Below are 20,175 nucleotides of genomic sequence, written 5' to 3'. Positions count from 1 at the left end.
ACAAGACAACTGCAACAGCTGGAAAGACCACAGAAGTACCTCACCAAGAGGATTACTGGCCTTAAACATATGCCCTATGCAGCCTGACTGAAGAAACTCTAGCTGTACTCGGTTGCATACCGCTTACTCAGAGGTGATCTCTGCCTGACATACAAGGCCATGTCCAACCCAGAATTGATGGACATGCACCACCTAAAAAAAAAAAAAAAAAAATCCCCAGGAGCCAAACACTCTAGGGATCTAAACCTTACCACAACGAAAAATAGGATGTGCTGGAGGGATAGATTCCTGTCCCGGAGACTCCCCTAATTTGGAACAGGATTCCAATCTACATTAGGCAGAGCCCCTCACTAACACTCTTCAAGGGAAACCTTGACGAGTGGATGGGAAACAGAAAATTTACCCCAGGGATCACTGCAGTAGCTCTGCTGGACAGAGGCACAGGGAACTAATGGCTCTGCTGGACCAAGGCACAGGGAACTAATCTAAGGGGGTGGCGAACGCCACATTCTGACTAGGCTTACAGATGCTCTCGGGCAGATAGCCTAGTACTCACCTATGAGCCAATAGCTATTCTTAGCTAAAAATGTATGTAAGAACGCGCTCTCAACATTAAAAATAAGGACATCGAATATCACTCATCAGAAAAAATACTGGCAAAAAATACAGGATTTGTTAGAAATATATTAATGGCTCGTTTGTTATCTTTTAGTTGGGGACATATGTAAATAGTTTTTTGTCGTTTTCTCTACACTTGAATTGTATACCTTTAAGTTTATAAAATCAATAAAAATTATAATATACACACACACACACACACACACACATATATACATATATATATATAATTTGTGCCACGCAATGCACTGCCATCCACTGTCAGAAATTAGTGCCCTTGTTCTACCAGTGTCTTACTCGTATGTCAACAGACCTGCCCTCAGATCATCAGCTTGCATCACTCTATACATGGGCTACAGGGATATTCTTAATCAAGCCCTAACCCTGCTCTCAAGAGGCCGACAAAAGCACTGCAGGGTATACACTGTCCTCCTCCTGACACACAGAGTACATCCATATACATGAATGCAAAAAGCAATTACCCAAACCAGCCAAAGGTTATCCAGTATAACACCAAATTGATAAAAAAATATCCATATACATTACCAGCCTGGGATACTAAACTAAAATCTCTTGCTCAGTAGCCAACATTCTGATACAGTCAGGTCTCTTTTCTGCTGTTTATTTTATATAGCTATAAGTGGTGGGTGTGTTTGTATGGAGATGGGTCTACTTTGCATCAACAAAAATGCCACTTACCTGGAACCCGTTCCACCAAGATGAAAACACAGACCGCACCAAAACACAGATATCCCAGAACACCGACTGTTCACTCCAGGTAAGTAACTGCTCAGCCATCCTGTTGAATGCTGACCCTTACCCCCACCTGTAGTGCGATCTTGAAGTTGGTATATTTAGTTATGGGGGTGTGGAGGGCTGCCACATCGGTGGGTTTGCTTTTCTTCCTTTTACGTGTTTGTTTCGGATGGCCGAGCGGTTACTTACCTGGAGTGAACAGTCAGTGGTCTAGGCATCGCTGTTTTGGTGCGGTCAGTGTTTTCGTCTCAGTGAAATGGGTTTCAGAAGTGGCATTTCGTTGATGTAAAGTAGATCAATATATATTAATTACACCCAAGACAAATAAAACTGCAGAACTTTAGGACTTTGGCAGGCTTGACAGATAAAACAATCCCCCACTAACTAGATATCTGGTATGTACATAAGCAAAATTATTCTTCCGTATTTAGAATAATTTGACACTCTCTCAAAATAACTAGCTGTATTATGCAAGAACCAGAACCTCCATATTTTGAGCAGACTTTTTTTATTTAATTCAAGCACCATTTTATCGGTCATCAGGTGGCAGTGTTGTCTGAAAACAGATTGTGACTTCTACAAGTCCAGCTCTTGTTAACACGCAAAAACAAAAATAATGAAGTTAATAAAAAAAGAAGTTATGTACTCACCATAACGTTCCATATCTGTAGTCCATCTCGCCCTTCAGACTTACATATGGGTTAGGAGCCGACTCAGCTGATTACAAAGCTCAAAGTCTCTTAAGTTGTCTCGTGGCAAGGTAGGTATCCCATAAGGCACTACTAACAATCCCCAGATCAATCCCCAGATCTTGTTTGCTGCTGTCTATAATAGTGATAGAAAAGTTTTTCCAGAAGGAAAAACAATAGATGAAAGGTCTCCAACTGTAAGGAAGACGGACATTATCTTGCCTCCAGATCTTCCAAGGATACATGGATGGGGGTAGGTGGGTGAGTTCATAAGAATGAAGGGCGAGATGGACTACAAACATGGAACATTATGGGGAGTATAACTTCTTTATGTTCTGTAGTCCTATCGCGCCTTCATTCTTACATATGGGACAGCGTCCATAGCACCTTTTTCTCGGGTGACTCATGGGAATATATTCCTAAGAAACCGTGGAACCAAAGCAGGCTCTACCCCTGGAGGCAAAGTCCAATTTGTAATGAGTAATAAAGGTATGAGGGGGTAGCCTAAGTTGCTGCTGCACATATACTGTCCATTGGAATTGCGGCTTGAAAAGCGGCAGATGTGGAAATAGATCTGGTAAATAAAAGATATGCAATTTGAAATCCAGTTTGATAACGCTATCTTGTAGACTGCCATAGTTTTTCTAGTGTATGAAAAAGATATAGATAATTGATCTGATCTCCTAAACTCTTTGGTTCTATGAAGATAGACCCTTAACTGTTGGTGTACATCAAGTTGACGAAACTTGTATTCTGCTTTGTATGCGAAGGTTCAAAAGGCGGTGAGGTAAGTTTTGAGAGAACAAAATTTAAATCCCAAGGAGATATAGGTTCTTGAAAAGGAGGCCTTAGTAAGGTAGTGCCTTTTAAAAATTATTTACATAATCTGTGAGCCATAAGATTAGGTTCATGTTGCCCCAAATGAAAATTGGAGATAGCTGCTAATTGAACTTTGATTGTAGCAGCAGCTGATCCCTGATGAAAAAGTTCGGCTAGAAAGTCTTTTCCATTTGCTAGCATACAATTTTCTTGGAGAAGTTTTATGAGATGACAATAGGACGTGTGTAACTGTAGGGGAGAAATCATGAAGCCTGGCTAGGGATGGAAGTGAAGCAGCCATGCTGTCAAGTTGAGGGTGTGGAGACAGGGATGGAACGTGCCTGAAATATGTGTCAGAAGGTCTGGTACTGGGTCCAAAGTCCATGGATTGTCCAGAAGGTGAGGCCCAAGGAAGGGGAACCAAATCTGACGAGGCCAGTAAGGAGTGATGAGGATCATTCTGCTTCTCAAAGTCTTTGTTTTCTGGATAACTTTCAATATTAGCGGAAAGGGAGGAAAAGCATAAATAAGTCTCAAGGGCCAATTATGGACGAGTGCGTCTCTCGGTGTCTCGGTGGGGGGTTAAGGGTGAAGTAGCTGCTGCATTCGGTGTTCATTGGGGTGGCAAACAGAGTGCAGCAAGGCTGTCCCCATTTGTGGAAAATCTGTTCAGAGACTTTCTGATTCAGAGACCAGTTGTGAGGCATCAAGATTGCCCTGCTGAGCTTGTCGGCTATCACACTGGTTCTCCTCGGGATATGCTTTGCAACTAGAAAGCGTCAGGAAGATATCGCCCACTGCCAAACATGTAGAGTCTCTCGACATAGGGGGTAGGATCTGGTTCCCCCTTGTTTGTTTATATACCATACCACTGACATATTGCCTGATTGGATTGCTATTGTCCCTAGAGGGAGAAAGTCATGAAGTGCTTGCAACGCTAGTAGCACTGCTCTCATCTCTAGAACACTGATATGCAAGTGAGCCTCGTGTTCTTGCCATGTGCCTTGGACTGTCCTTCCTAGATAAAGCCCCCCCACCCTATCCAGGAGGTATCCACGGTCACAGTAGCAATGGGTTGGTGAGGAATGAATTGATTGGACTGGATCCACCAACGAAAAGGTCCTTTTCTACAAGATTCCGTTATTAAAATGGGATGAGACAAAGGCAGTTGCTGAAGAGACCACTGGGAAAAGAGTAGCCACTGTAGAATTCTCATATGTAGTCTGGCTAATGGAACTAGAGTTATAGTAGAAGCCATGGTTCCCAGTAGTTTGAGCACTGTCTTCGCTTTGACCTTGTGTTGGGGAAGCAGATTGTGTATTTGTTTTCTGAGATTTTGCACTCTGTCTGAAGGAAGGCGAGCGATCACTGCGACTGCGTCTATTTCTGCGCCTATAAAAGTCACATATTGAGAGGGCGACAAGACAGTTTTCCCAATTTATAGTGATGCCTAGCTTAGTACAGACTTGGATGGTTAAATCCCTGGATTGTAGAAGTAGGTGCTTGGTGGTGACAGTCAGGAGCCAGTCGTCCAGGTACAGAAACACTTGGAATCCAAGACGTCCTACGACTGCCATGCATTTGGTGAACACCCTGGGGGCTGTGGTGAGACCAAAGGGAAAAGCACAAAATTGGTAATGACTGGCTCCCAGCCAGAAGCGTAAAGGACTCCTTGATGCTGTCCATTTTTATATGGTAGTACGCATCTTGGGAGGTCTATGGAGCACATCCAATTGACTTTCCCTAACAGAGGGAGTATAGACTGCGGTGTTACCTTTTGGAACTTGGACTGCTTCACCGATTCGTTTAACTTGCTAAGATCCAAGATTGGCCTCCAGTCCCCTGTTAGTTTTGGCACTAAAAAGAATCTGGAGTAAGTTCCGAATCCTATCTGGTCTGCGGGGATGGTTTGGATGACTCTTTTTGAAGCAACTTTTGGACTTCTATAGTTGCTTGCTCCATGTGATTGGGTGGAATATCTGAGATTCTCTTGGTTAGATGAGGTGGAAAAGAGAAGGGTATGGAGTATCCTCTGGAAATTATTCTTTGTACCCACTTGTCTTTTCTGATGTCGTGCCAGGCTTCTGGGTACAAAGATAAGTGACCCCCGACTGGCTCCAGAGAAGCGCAGTCGGGCCTCCCTTCAGGAGTGCTGATAGGGAAAGGAATCACTGTCACCCTGGTTTTGCATCTGCCTCTGGAGAAGGAATCACCTTGTGCGTCTGGGAAAAATCTCTTGAGATTGAACCACATTTTTCCCCCCTCTGACCTTTAGGGTATGATCTAGAAGGGACGGAAAAACGTACTCCCATGGCAGAGAGAGTCTTCCCTTTCTGCTCACACCTGGAGAGAGTGTGTCTTTTACCTTTGGTCCAAATAGAGAAGAACCGTCAAAGGGGGCATTGGTAAATGTAGAATTGAAGGGGTCCAAAAAGTTACCCAAGCACATCCGGAGTGCCACCTAAGGCAAACTCCTGAACCCGCTGCCCTGCTTGCTCCATCTGCTGCGTAAGATATCAGCCTCCTGAAGGAGTTAACAATAGAATTTAAGGTGGACAACTGAGCAGTAACCTTCTCAGGGACTCCTTAGTTAAAGTACCTTGGAGAGTATCAACCAACTCTTTTAGGAGATCTCTTTGAAGCCTAGTAAAATGGGTGAGATAATTCAGCGGAGTGTAAAAGTCGTTGAAGAAAAAGTACACTTCCCATATCTGTCCATCGTTCGAGACTCTTTGTTCAGTGGGTGGACAGATGAGGAAGTCTCTGCTAGTTCCTTCTTTGTGGCTGCTGCCACCACCATGGCATCTATAGGCACACCTTTGGTCAGAAATTATTTCCCTAGGAGCTGAAAGAAATTTGTTCGGCCTTCTGGAGACTGGTTCCATGGTGTCAGGAGTTTCCCAAACTTTTCGACTTCACCAAATCTAACAGCTCATCGAAAGGTGGAGACACCCAAGAGGCTGCAGGTTGAGACCCAAAAGCCTTCAGGTACACTGACTCCTCATCAGAAGGGGTGATGGTGGGCCAGCCACCTCTGTTTCAGGATCTCTAGGATATCCACGAAGGAGATATCAGAAAACGACCTAAGGGACCCTTCCGACTCCTCGAGGTCAGTGTCAGAGGTGATGGACTCCTCAGGGGAGTCTACATGTTTCCTCTTGCAAGTTCTCTTCAGAGGAGGCTCCTCAGATGGGTATTCTGGGGAGGTCTCGGAAGACTGGGGGCAACCCAAGGGGGGGGGTCCTGAGGCTGTAGGTCTCTACTGTAATGAGAGGGGGATGGTGCTGAGAGAGGTCGGAGCTTGAGGGGAAAGAACATTGGTAACTTTGTGTAGAGCTGAAATCTGGACAGCACGCTCCTCATCAGCTCAAAGGCAGATCTCTCTGGCTCCGAGGACACTACTGGTTCTGAGGAAGCGGAAGTAGCGATCGGCTCCGAGACAGATGTAGGATGCAAGCTCAGCTGAGCAGACGCACAGAGAGGTAGGCTCGGAATCAAAGAAGTTCAGGGCCGACTGGTGAACTTCGGCTCCTAGAGGCCAGGGACGGCACCAAAGGTGTCAGAGTGGAACTCTGCTCCAAGAAAGCCACTTGGGGTGCTGGAACAGACAGTTCCACAACAAACGGCACCGATAGATCTGGCTCCAAAAGACCAGCATGGCTCGGAGGAGGAACAGAAGCAGGAAATATGGCCTTAGACAGCTCCGGAACGGACTGGGTCGGAGCAGACAACAAATTTGCTAGCGCCGATGACTTCAAAAGTTTAAGCAGCACCCTCTCGACATCCTCCTCAGAAAGACTCCTGGAGGATCTGGAAGACAAGGCAGGGAATTGAGATCTCTGCAAAATTGGAGTTCTAAGCTTCGGGGATACCAGTAATAAGTCTTTTGACCAGCTCCGAGGTATGGATCCAGCTATAGGGGCTGAAACTGGAAGTTCTACATGAATAACATCAACCAGCTCAGAAGGCAGAGGAGCCGAAGAGGTAGAAGGTTTGTCAAGTCTGGTAACTTTCTCTGGAGGTCCTGATTTGGCAGTTGGAGTAAGAGTGTCTTTTTACCAAGTTAACCTTTTCTTGTTTTGAAGAGGGAGACCTGGAGTGAGAAGAGGAAGAACTAGCTAAATCCTCCTCAAAAGAAGGTTTAAGGAGACCTTTCAAAATCAGTTTATTCTTCCTTTCCTGGAGAACCTGGGAACTATAAGAATGGCAAAAAAGTACATGTCTCCTGTAGATGTATGGCTCCCACACAATACACACAAATACTATGCCAGTCAGGGACATTTTTTGTGAACATTTTAGGCATTTCTTAAAACCCGAAGGTTTATGGTCTTTAGCTTCCTTAGACATAACTATCACAACAATGACAACAGACTATACTCGTAGACAGACAAGAAGAGAGGACAAGGTCCTCTAACTTCTAACTTAAATGGGCCTAGCCCTGAAAAGAGGATTAGGCGAGATAGAAAAAAAACAAGCAACAGACAAGACAAAGTAGGTCCTCTAACTAAAAGGCTGAAAAATATTAACAATAAGTAGCACAAGAGGAAAAATGAAGGGATACCACTAAGGAAGGCCTACAGAAGCGACGGCCAACAATTAACAACAATCAGCAATAAAACTTCAGAAATACACTAACTACTTGCAAGTTAACAACAGTAACCTATTAATAAACTAACTTCACAGTATTTTATAACACTATCAATATTGGAAGAAATAAATATTCCCTCTTAGCCACAGCCAAGAAAGAGAACACTTCTGAACTCGTAGAGTGGCAAACGAGATTTGGGGATTGTTAGTAGTGAATTATGGGATACATACCTTGCCACAAGCCAACTTAGAGACTTCGAGCTTTGTAAATCGGCCGAGTCGGAGCCGGGGATCGGCTCTGAACCCATATGTAAGAATGAAGGCGAGATAGGACTACAAAGCATCATTAGTTTACATTAAGTTAGTTTGATTATTCTGAATATTTTGAAATACATTAAATCAGCAGCACAAAAGAAGCATTAAACATTACTTTTACATCTTTGAGCAATTGATCTAATGTAATTGTACATTAATTGCAGCTTATTAAACAATAGATATATTATTATATTTTTATTTATCTTTATAACACACTGAAAATAAACATCTACTGATCCTCATCCTTATCTGGACTAAAATAAATGAATGAAAATACATGCACACATTAACACCTGCTTCATTATGTTACAGAATCTTACTAAAAATAATTATTAGGACAACTTGAAAATGGGCCCATGCCTGTACCGACATATATGAACTGCATTTGTAATTAATCCAGTTATCGTTTTTCCACTGTAATTGAGAATTATATAACTGAAAATAAGATGTCCAATAATTAGTTTTCTTCTTTCTGTTGTAACATAAGAACTTATATAGTACTATAACATTTCAGCTTTAAGCAGGGGCTTATGGAAGGTTTACCACAACTATCTTTTCTTATGACAATAAAAGCTGAAATTCATTTTTATTTATTTATATTTCCACTAGATAAAACTGCACATAGCTGTACACGATGAGTAACACAGCCACTGCAAAGACAAATCACAATGCCACAACACTTTTTATTTCCCTTTATGCAAACATATATGAACATGAATCTGTTATGGTTGCAAATACATGCACTTACAGGAGTATTTTACTATTATTAGTATAAAAGAAAAGCACAAACAAAAATACATACAGATATCAGCACATGATTACTATGTTTAAAGTGCCATATCATTTAATACAGGTTAGGGATTACTGAATTTTGTTTTTCTTCACAGACCAGATTTAAGGTAGGCCAGATTTCTAGCAGGGACATTTTTTCTGATGTGAAAGAGGAAGTGACAACACCCCCCCCCCCCTTCAATTAGCTGAAACACAAGCAAGCTTCTGCTTGTTTGGAAGACATGGCCTACTGCGACCAGATCTCCCTCCCCCTGGGATGGCAGAGTCAGCATTACTCACTCCAATCCCCCTTCCAGCTTTTCCAGGTCTCTATATGCCACTTGAAACCATGACATCAGAGCTGAAGTCAGGACTTTTTCTTGAAACTTATGTAATTTACACAAACACTAAACAAATTTAGAACATCCCCGTTAACAAAATGATTATAGATGCCTGACAAGAGACATCAAGGTTACCTAGTCAGAATATTAAAGTTGTTTAATGAGCAATCACCCCTCCATCCCTAGCTTCCCTTCCCAATTTTCCACTTCTACCATGCCTTCTTGAATGCAACCACACCACTGCTCTGGTAGTCCAATTCATTACTGCATAACACTCTGTAAAAAGTTTGAGAATCAGTGAGTATTTAGTTCATGGAAGCTACTGCTTGTGCTCACTCTAACTCTGTCTTTGTTTGGCAGGACTCCTTAATATCTCCTGATGTGGTATTTTACATCAGTACCAAGCCCTCCCCCCAATCTCATTTCTTTTGGTCTCAAGTGAGAAGAGGCATCTCCAGTCTCTGGTAATATTCTGTTCCATCCCAGGAATCTTTCTGGGTACCTTTCCTCTGACTTCCTTATAATAGTCTAATATTCTTTTCCTTATAAGGTCTCCAGAGTTGTGTGCAGTTCTCAATGTGTGGTTTGATTAAGGCATTGGAGAGTAAAATACATTACAGGAGTACTGTTTGCTATCACTGCTCTTTCATTCCACTTCCAGTTGTCCTGCTCTTTCATTCCACTTCCAGTTGTCCTGCCCACTCATGATTAACACCCCTAAGATCTTTTCCCTATACTGCTGCCATCAGTTCCACTTACCCAGCAGATAATTCATACCAGGGCAGTTGTGGTTTTAGTGCTGTAGTTCAAGTTATGCTTGCATTCAAACTAAAATCGCCAACATTCAATTTGTTTCTTCAGCATTTCCAAATCTTTCTCTAGGCTCTCCTCCCAAGTCTCCACTGCTGTCCCCATCGTAGTATCAGAAGCAAATAGGCTGCTGATCTTGTTTTTTATCGTTCTGACACAGTCGAAATGCATACAATAAGAAAAGGACATAGGAAAGACCCCTGTAATACTCATTTGTGACAATGTCCCTCTTACTACAGCTCTCTAGCCTACTATTCAATCATGCAGCTATCCAGTTCTGCATTTTAAGTTCTACCCCCAACCCCTCACACAGCTAGTATGAGAGGTTGAGGTGGGAATTGTTTTAGATCAAAATTTATTCTGCAGATAAAACCACACTGACCACTAAAAGTTCTAGAACAACTCTCTCACTCACTCACCTTCATCAACAGCAAGAACTTTATTAACTCCTAAACTGGTATACCATTAAATCAATTTAAGTCATAGCACAATACCCACCGTATCCAAACGTCTGACAAAAAAAATGTTTTCTTCTTTTTATTAACCAGACGTCCCAAGCACCACTGCAAAGTATTTAAAAGATTCTAATGAATCTCAGTTCAAGCTAAGGCTACTACATTACTCTCACTTAATTATGAAGTATTGTTCCTCAGTCAAATTTCTGTTACCCATTTCAGAACAAGCCTACCAATATAGAAAGTCCCAAAAGGATAACTAATAATCTTAGTCAGACCAAGTTTTGGTAAAGCAGTTGCTGAAAAGATGTTCTCCAAAACTACTCCACCAACATGGAATCAAATTTCCAATGTATCAGGAAATGGAAAACATTAATTGATTTCAAAACTAAGGAAAAACAAAGCACCTAAAAAAACTCAAACCAATGCCCCTGCTTCACTGACCATGAATAGCCAACAGATTCTTTCTTTGTTTAACTTAAAGGTAAACTAGTTTACTGTAGTCAGTCTGCCATACATCTTGTAAACATTTAAAAATGCAGGGTTTTATAAATGTCCAAATAGATGTCCCATGAATTTCTTTTGCTCTCTTTCTGTACATTCTCATATGCTCTGCTATGTGTTACCTGCTAAAATGTTGTGCAGGTTGCAAAACAATGTACTGTTATCTTAATACTGTATACAATACATCTTATTGCATCTCTATCTAAGCTAAGATTGTGGATTAAAGGGGTTAGACTTACCAGTCCACTTACTTGGTTAACAAATAGAGATAGACAAAATAGATAAACAGCTATCCAGTTCAATCTTTTTGTTATACCCTCAAGCCCTTCCAGTTTTCCCAATATTCAAATTCTCTCAAGAACTTTTCCTGGCTCTGTTAAGCTAAAATGCCTTAGTTCCCCAGATTTATTTTTACAGCAATCTCTTGCACACCGCTACCACAACTGATACGTTCTAGTACTTCAGCATTTTTGCACTAGCCACTGATATGTGAAGATCTGGGTTGGGGGGGGGGGGGGTTCAACCAATGCCCAGCCAGAATTTCTGAGTAACCTATGAGGCAGCCTATCAGGTCCTTGTGTGTTAGCCTGCCTAGCAGTGACCAGTTTATATAACTTCTTTAATATAATGTTTCTCTAATATTCTTCTCATGATAAAATAATCTGCTGTAGTACCAGACAATCATCAGCATTATTACATGTGGATGGAGTCATGTTATGACCTGATGTAAGTAAACCCTAACAACATAACTAAAGTGTGTGGGGGGCTTCCAAGATGCCTGTATACTGATGAACAACTTAACTTCGGTTTTTCCAGTGTGAAAAGAAAAACTAAGAAAAAGGAGTGTCATTGAAACTTGTTTTGGAGTAAATTTTGGTTAATGTCTAGTAAGTACACTGCTTAGATGCTAGCAAAAAAGAAATTGAGAGACCCGGAAAGAAAACCAACCAGAAAAGGTGAATAGAAAACAATGTCTGCGAAAGATTCTGCAGCTGTTCAGCAAAAAGCAGTTAAAGCTTCAGTTTTTGGTTCAGTAGATAGTAGAATTTAGAGGAAAAAAATAAAAACAAATGTACTCAGAGGTGATTAAAATAAATAAAACAATGAAGGAGTATATCAACTCAAAAATGAAGATGCTATAACTTACTGTTCTGATGAACAGACAACACTGCAAAAGTCAAGAGGCTGAAATGAATACAAATCTGGCTGAGTATGGCATGTCTCACGAAAAGCAGTTTCAAAACGCAGCAGTATTAGAAGACACAGCAATGCCAGAAAAAATAGAAGGAACAGACTATTAATTTTATGAAAGCATAAATATGAAATGGACTGGCGCACTGAGTGTATGCACCAAGCCTGGCCAAGTGAAAGTAGCCAAGACTTATATCACTAAAGATGAAGTCCTACCAGCAGAAAGACTTGATCCTGAAAAAACTATGGCAGGAGGGAATGTACTAAAAATTTGAGTTAACAGTGTTTGTGGAAAATTATTTTATTCTACACCAGGCAGAAGAGAAACAAATTTATTTCACCAATCAGGGGATGTTCAGAGGCAGGTGTGAGATTCAAGCTGCTTTATCCAGCCATCTTCAGATTATTTTCCCCAGAGGATCAAAGTCATTTTTTAATGCAGAACAGGCTACGGAAGAAATAAAAATACCCTACAAAAAGTGAGCCAGTAAGCAGAAGAGGACTCTTGCTTCTTATTCCACTGACAGTAAGATTTGTAGAGAAACTTTGCCAGTGAAACCTTTTCCAACGTTCCAAAGGAAAATGCTTGAGACAGAAAAGAGCACAGGAGTTGACCAAAAGACTCGGAAGTAACATGGACTTGAGCCAGAGTCTGGTGCTGGGAGAAGACTAGCAATACTGAAATTTGTGAATAAATGAGAGTATGAAACATCAATCACATTAATATCACTTTGCAAGACAAAAACTAATACCTGCTATACATTTAACTGTATGTCTAAATCTCAATCATATGTTATTATCTGCTATATTTTTATAAGTGAATGTGTAAACCACAATGCTCAAGCAAATGTCTTATGTATAGCATGTTAGCAATTGTTCTGGAGCTTTTCTTCCTGGGCCTCCGCTGAAAACTGAAAGCTCTGTCCAGCTGGACCTCCCCAGTAAACAAATGTAAAATAAATAAATAAAAAAGGGTATGAAAAAGACTGGAGTTTCACTGACTTTTTGTTAAACTTGTGGGTGGAATGTAAAGCATCATATATCCCACCTTTAGAAGGGCACTAAAAGGGGGGAAAAGCATCATATATCCCACCTTTAGAAGGGCACTAAAAGGGGGGAAAACAGTAAATTTAAGTAAAACAATCTTTGTTCTTAGTATTAGCATAAAACATTTCATGACATAAACTGTGTGTTATATAAAGCAGTTTTCTGCAGTATGTTGCCTGGGGTATTTTAAATATGTGTTTTTTTTTCAATCACAGTTGTACATGTTAGAGATATTAAACTAAAATATTTTTTTTTAGATAAAAGAAATATTGGCTTTACAGTACAACAAAAAAAGGCTGGACGAAGGTTTAATCTTAATATGCTGTGATACTGGGCTGCTAGGGTGGGAGTGGGGGGTTGTAAAGTTGCAGTAATTGCATGCAGAATTAAGATATTGCCTCATTTTCACAAGGGTGAATGTCTAGATTAAATGTCCTTGGCTTAAACTATAAACAAGAGTTTTTGTAAGCAAGTAGGCTTTACAAATAAGGCAAAATGATGAAAGCCATGAATAATGCTAAAGTTTCTTACACCTGCAAAACAAATTACTTTTTTTCCATTAGCAAATGTTACGTAAAGCAAAGACGTATGCAGACGTGGGCAACTGTACATTCTGTTCAAGTGAGGTTAACAAAAAATCATTGCTGAGTACTCCTCAGGTGCAAGCAATTAATCTTGAGAGTTCTGAGCATTCTTTGTTGAAGGAAATGCAAAATGTAAAGGTACAATGGCAAACACCAGCGAATAAGGTCTGCAATTATGGGAAGGGAACAACAAATAACAGCCTCACTAGCAGCCTTAATACTTTAATGCATTTATTTAATAGGACAGTGTACAATTTAGTTAGACATCCAGGGCACATGCACATTGTCTTAGGGCTAAAAGTTAATGTTTTCTGAACGCATACAAGCTGTTTTCCACATACTGTAGGAATAGAGATAAAAGGACAGCAATCAGTATAAATGGAAACACATGCTGTAACATGCCCTTCAGCATCATGAACCTTGTCACTATACTTGGTATTCTACACACTGCTAAGAAGTGACCTGTTTCTGGCATAAAATGCATCCTCCAACCCATTACTAATAGATTTACTGTGCACCAGTAAGTCAAATGGCATCTGAAATACTCTGTCTAGGGACCTAAACCTCTTCTGAAACATCAACAGAATGGTTTGAAGGGACAGGTATAACTCACAGATGATGGTGCTGCTCTGGAATAGACTCTCCAGCCACATAAAACAAAGCTCATTCCTGTCCATATTCATGTGCAACTTAAATCTGTGGATGGGAAACAGAAAACATGCCCCAGGACTACCCATGTACAATACAATATATATGTACAATATATGTACAATAGACAGAGGCAGCACCTAAATCCTTTATCCCATGCATGGGTCCCCTCAAATTATCTAGGATATGATCACAATTATATATTACCCCTAATGAGAATAACTATCAACCATGGGATGGGTAAGGCCAATCTATAATTAAATAGGATGGGTAGGCTATTTTGAGCACATAAAGGGAAACTATGCTATGCTTAAAATGGCCTGCAAGGGCAGCTAGCCTTGTACTCGCATATGAACCTGCGATTTGGGGCAGCTGTTCCTATGTGGAGAGTTTAAAATTAATTTTGAAGATTTACATGATTGTGTGCGTTTGTTCTAAGTAATGTATTTAGTTTTATTTTTCACAGTTTTCATTAAAACAGAAAGCTTTGAAAAATATGGCATAGGTTCAAATGGAGATAAGAAACAATAAAAGATCAGCCTGTTACCAATAGTAGGTGCATGTTGAAAATACACATTCCAAAAAACTCAAACTGTTGTTTCTGCCCGTTATCACGATGGCTACACTATCCATAATATCTTGAAAAGTAAATGATCTAACTAAAGAGAGTATTGAATTACATTAGGAAATGCAGAGTCCAAATAGCAATGATGCAGGAAACGCATCTGGTAAGAGAGGAGTATGTGAATTTGACAAAAAGGATTTTAGGAAGGATATTTAGCAGAATATCACGGACAAAGGAAACAGAGAATGATTATACTAATTGGCAGAGAGGCTCCAATAGTGATAGAAGTGAAAAAAAGACAATAATGGTAGATTGTGGTAGTAAGGGGTTATCAGCAAGAGGGGAGGATTACACAGCCTTTTATGTATATTCCAAAAACTGCTATTATGGAGCCTAAGAATTTTTTGGGAGAAATAATCACCTTCAAGCGGGGAATACTTATAGGTGGAGACTGGATCTTGATTTGTAGTAGTGAGGATGTATCCGGGGACCTAAACGGGAAAATGTAACAAAAGAGTAACTTTCTGAAGAAACTTGACAATATTTGGTACTGGAGATGTGAATTCAGTAGCATGAACTCAGACAGAATTTATGTATTATTCCCCAAGGTAAAATAACTGGGGCAAGACTAGATAGAAATTATATTTCAAGTGGGCATTTACATTTCATGTAAAGCTTTGATACATATCCAATAACTTTCAGATCACCCAGCAATAAAGATTAAGATACAAACAAAGGATAATGAAGTAAAAATGAGACACTGGCACTTTCCAACCTACCTGTTAAAAAGGAATTTAAGGAACGAGTAGTGGAAATTACTCAAGTCATTAGGGAAGACAGAAATATATCCCAAATGATAGCTACTGAGTGGAATAAAATGAAAATTGCACTTGAGAACAAAGTAGAAATAAAACGGAAAAAAAGAGATATAATTAAGAAGTAACAGGAATTATTTACAGGGACTGACAAAGGTTAAAGTATTGCAGAATAAGGAGAATCTCACAAAGCAAGAGGAGGCACAAATGCAGAGTACTAAAGGGAAAGTAAGGAATATGTAGATAATATGCATTTTAGAAAGATTGCTGTTAAGCAATTATTTTTTCATAATACCAGAGCACAAAAACGTTTAGCACAACAACATAGGCAGAAGTACTGTCACCGAACATAGGGAACCTTTAAAAGAAAGATAACCAGAGACCTGTAGAGGTTTTAGAAACATTTTGGACAATTTAAGAAAACTTGTATAATGCAGAGAAATGTGGAAATCAAGAAAGAGCAAATATTTAAAGAGACTTAATTATGCCAAGGTAAGAGGAAAATGAGGCTCAACAACTAACAGTTACAACAGGAGGAAAGGAGATAAAAATGGTGATGTATAATCAATCTTCAAGAAAGTACCTAGGAACAGATGGTATTCCTGAGGATGTATGAAGTTAGGAGGGAAGAAGGTGATCAAAATCTGGAAGATTTTAACAGTATTTTAAAAGAAGGGGAAGCGCTAACATCTTGGAAAAAAGCTTTGGTGGCTTTATTGCCCATGGATGGTAAAAAACACATCAGACCCATTTCAATTTTAAACCACAATTATAAAAAGTGCTTATATCTATACTAGCTGAAAGAATGATCCATAGTTATCAGTTTTGGCAATTTTACCAATATGGTTTTATGGAGGGGAGGACAACATTTGACAACATTAACAGAACAATGATGATCCAGAAGGAAGCAGAATGTAAGAAAATACTTCTGCTGTTGATAAGTATTGATGCAGAGAAAGCATTTGACTGAGTACATTATGATTTTACAAGTAAGGCAATGGAAGATTTTTGCATTCCCCGATACAGTAAGATTAATAAGTAAAACATGAAGGATTGGAGACAATAATTAACGTGAGAGAGTTCCTCTCATCACTTATGTTTGAAGAGAGGAACCACTTTTCCTCCTTTGTTAATTGATTTATATTTACAGCCACTGGCAAAGAAAATGAGGGACACTTGAAGATAGAACTGGTATGGTAATCAAGAAAAGCCGACTTCCATTTGCAGATGTTAATATTTTGTACCTGAAAAATGAAGAGAAGGATATCTCAGTATTGTGGAACATTCTGAGATAATTTCACATCTTTTCGGGATATAAAATTAATGAAGATAATTTATAGCTATGTGCCCAAACACAAAATGATTCAGGAACACCCATATTAATGGGGACACGATAAGAAGTATTTAGAAGTATGGATTATGGAAGCTAAAGAATATGTAGGAAGAGACTAAGAAAAAAGATAATACAAAAATTGAGAAACTGAAAGCTCTTGCTTATGGAAATGGATAGTACGAAACAAGTACTGAAAATGTTTTTACTTTCTTTAGTTTAAAGGGTCAAGTGAGAGGTTTATCCTTCCAATAGATCAAGGTGGTTTAGGATTACCTGATTTTAAGGGATAATTTTCAAGCTACACAATTAAAACTCATACACATAACACAAACATAAGCTTATAATTCAAAATGGAAAATGATAAGGATGATGAAGAGGGGGGGGTTTTCAAGAAATAGACCGTGGGATCTTGGATGCAGATCCTTAAGGAGAATAATAACCATGCAGAATATTATATTCGTAAAGTAGCAGAATGCGTTCCAAGAACTAAGCCAATAGAAGAATTGCGAAAGGAGATTTTTGCCAATATGGATGACTAAGTAGGGGCACAGGAAACAGGCAAGAGGGGCTGAAATTTACAGGAGAAGCCTGGCAAAAGGAACCAAGTATTGGGAACAAATAACCATAGAGTGAGAGAAAGGGATGAAATCAGGACAAGGCCAAGACAATGATTGGATGGGAAGCTAGAGACTGCCTCCTCTACCAGGGATTGATATCAGAGTAGAGGAAAAGAGAAAGGGATAGGAAAATCTTGAAACCTAGTCTTGCTGGGGGTTTTAGCTGAATCTAGGATGTAAGCTGGGGTTAAAAAAGGAATGATTAGTAGGGCATATAAAATATAGTATGGTAACTAGGAATCAATCAGAACAGGTTAGAAAAGATTGGGAAGGCGAACTGAAAAAACAATTTACAAAAAAACAATGGGAGGATATACTACATATGGCTCCAAAGTATGAAAAATACTCTAAAAGGTTAAATATCTTTGCTTGGAAGCGTATGCATATTTTGTACCCCAAGTGTATGCATATTTTGTACCCCAAGCAGACCTCAGAGAGTTTTTTTCTCATGTAGATAACAAATGTCAGAGGTGTGAAGTAATAACGAAGAGCATGTGTTTTGGGCGTGTAGGCAGTTGGCAAATTTTAGAAATTCACTACAGAGTATTCTGTCACAAATATTGGATGATCAAATGGCTGTAACTAAGGACATGATTTATTTTCACTAGGACACTGGATCTGAATTGCCTAGCCAAAGCTTTATCAAACTTACTTCTCTTGGTTGAAAAAAAAATACTAGAAAATGGAAATTAAAGTCTAAACAAATTTTATTTGAAGTTCTGAATATTATAAAGACGCTAAAAGAACTGGAAGAGTGATCTTTAGAAAAAGTAGGAGTAAATTTCATAGAAATAAATGGAAATTGTGGGAACAATACATGCAGAATAATGCTCAGGAATTAGGAGAAGGCAGGAATTCTGCAAATTATGTAATGTTTAACTGATGATTCCAAAGAAAGAAAGAAAGAAAGAAAAGATGTGCTATATAATTTAGATAAAAAAAAATAAAACTGTTTGTTTTCTTTTTTGTTAAAGTATTTTTTAATTAATTTATCACTTAAGACATAAGTATTAAAAATGTGCTGTGGACTAATACATGATGTTAACAAGGATGGAGGGGGAACTCCCTTTCTCCTCCTATGAAGCAAACGGTGCAACCTCTAATACGATGATAGCTTAGTATTCTGCTTCTTTTTTTCTTAAATGAGATGTTTTAACCTAAATGGTAGCTTTCCAAGGCTGTTTTAATTATGGCTTAGAAACGATGACCAAAAAAAAAAAAAAAAAAAAAAGTGACCACATAATGCAACCTGCAAAGCTGTGAAGACATCTAGACAAATATACATACTTAGCTAAGGATATCTACCAACCTTGACTCCAACTCTTCCATTTTCCATCGGCTCAAGAATGTATGGAACATTTCTCTTCTCCTGCTGAACCAGAGGATCATTAAAGGCACGTCCATGAAATCTCTTGAAGTTGAAGACAGTATTCTTTGCATTGGTAATCAGCTAAAAGAAAAAAAAAAAAAGCTTCTGAAACATTACTCATAATAAACCAAATCAAGGGGTGTGGCTGTTTTAAGGGAAAAAGGGACACTAGTCAAATCAATATATAGTACATCCTTAAATTACCAAAGTAAAAGCACAGCCACTCCTCTTCATACTCCTAGACAAAACTTGATACACCTCAGTGTTACAAGTATCTGTGCTTATCAGGCCACAACTCTATAAAATGTAAAACACAGCATGCTCAACCTACTTCCCGGGAGATATCTTTGACTTAGTAATTCTTGCTAATACCCAGCATAAAAAGGCCCACAGAACACTTAAGGGCGTGGGCTGTAAAGAAATACATCTAGTACAGACAAGCTAAGGCTACTGGAGTGAAAGGATGACATAGATGGAAGCATGCCAGGTATGCTGTAGGCATAAGAAGGGGGTCTATATTATAAGCATGAAGGTGTACTTATCTGAATACGTAAACGTCGACACGTCTTACTCGAACCGCGAAAACATCAATCGTCCTGAAGTGCAAAATCTGAAACATCGAATCGTCATGGTTGGCCCTTTTGTGGTACAGCTCTGTAGTGTGCGATAGTTATGGACCTTAAGGTTAGAGTGCGGGTTAAGGTAAGTGCATACATGGTGGTATATGCAAGATTTAGTTTAGGGTTAGAAGTAGGGTTTTGGTTAGTGCATGTATGTGGTTTATTTAGTCTGTTTGGGTAGGTGGTATGTAGCGGGCAGTGGGACAACTATAACTGTTAAGAGTTTTTGAATTTCGGGGTTTAAGGCGTTCGGTGTATTCGCAGTTCGTGGAATGTGTGTCAGTGTTTTAGTATTCGGTTAATAGGGCTTTCGTGCTTATAATATAGACCCTAAGAAGGGCTAGTCCTATACAGACTATAGAGAGGTTTATTGCATAGACAGTACTGGAATGCCGGTGAGAATAAAAAGCAAAAAGCAGGAGGAGAATGATGCTTGCTGGAGATGTGAGGCAACATTTCCATATATGGTGGCTAGGAGGGGAGGTGCAAAATCTCTGAAGCCAATCAACTGGGTGGGGAAAATGTATGGAAGAAGAATAAATAAAAAGTGGTAGATTTGCTTAATGGGAAAGAAAGAGATGCTAGCCTGAAGACTCTGCAAAGACTAGAGATGAAATGCAATGTCAGGGTGAGTTGGGTGCAAGATGGCTGAACAGGGGAAGATTTGAGGGCAAATGGAAGTTGTACGGGCAAGAGTGAAGATAGAGATAAAGTGAGTACA

General features: G+C 39.5%; 1 protein-coding gene across 1 annotated transcript in view; it reads right to left on the bottom strand.

Annotated features, from left to right (window-relative positions):
- Positions 1-20,175, bottom strand: part of HSPH1 (heat shock protein family H (Hsp110) member 1) — a 322,955-nt gene that overhangs the window by 248,133 nt on the left and 54,647 nt on the right. The window contains exon 3 of the mRNA XM_044073239.1: positions 18,775-18,915. Within this exon, the coding sequence (XP_043929174.1) occupies positions 18,775-18,915 (141 nt within the window). The remainder of the gene's footprint in view (positions 1-18,774; positions 18,916-20,175) is intronic.

The sequence above is a fragment of the Protopterus annectens genome, chromosome 5.part1 (genome assembly GCF_019279795.1).
Source record: "Protopterus annectens isolate FY-2018-M chromosome 5.part1, PAN1.0, whole genome shotgun sequence".
Lineage (NCBI taxonomy): Eukaryota > Metazoa > Chordata > Ceratodontiformes > Protopteridae > Protopterus > Protopterus annectens.
This window is presented reverse-complemented; position numbering and strand designations above follow the sequence as displayed.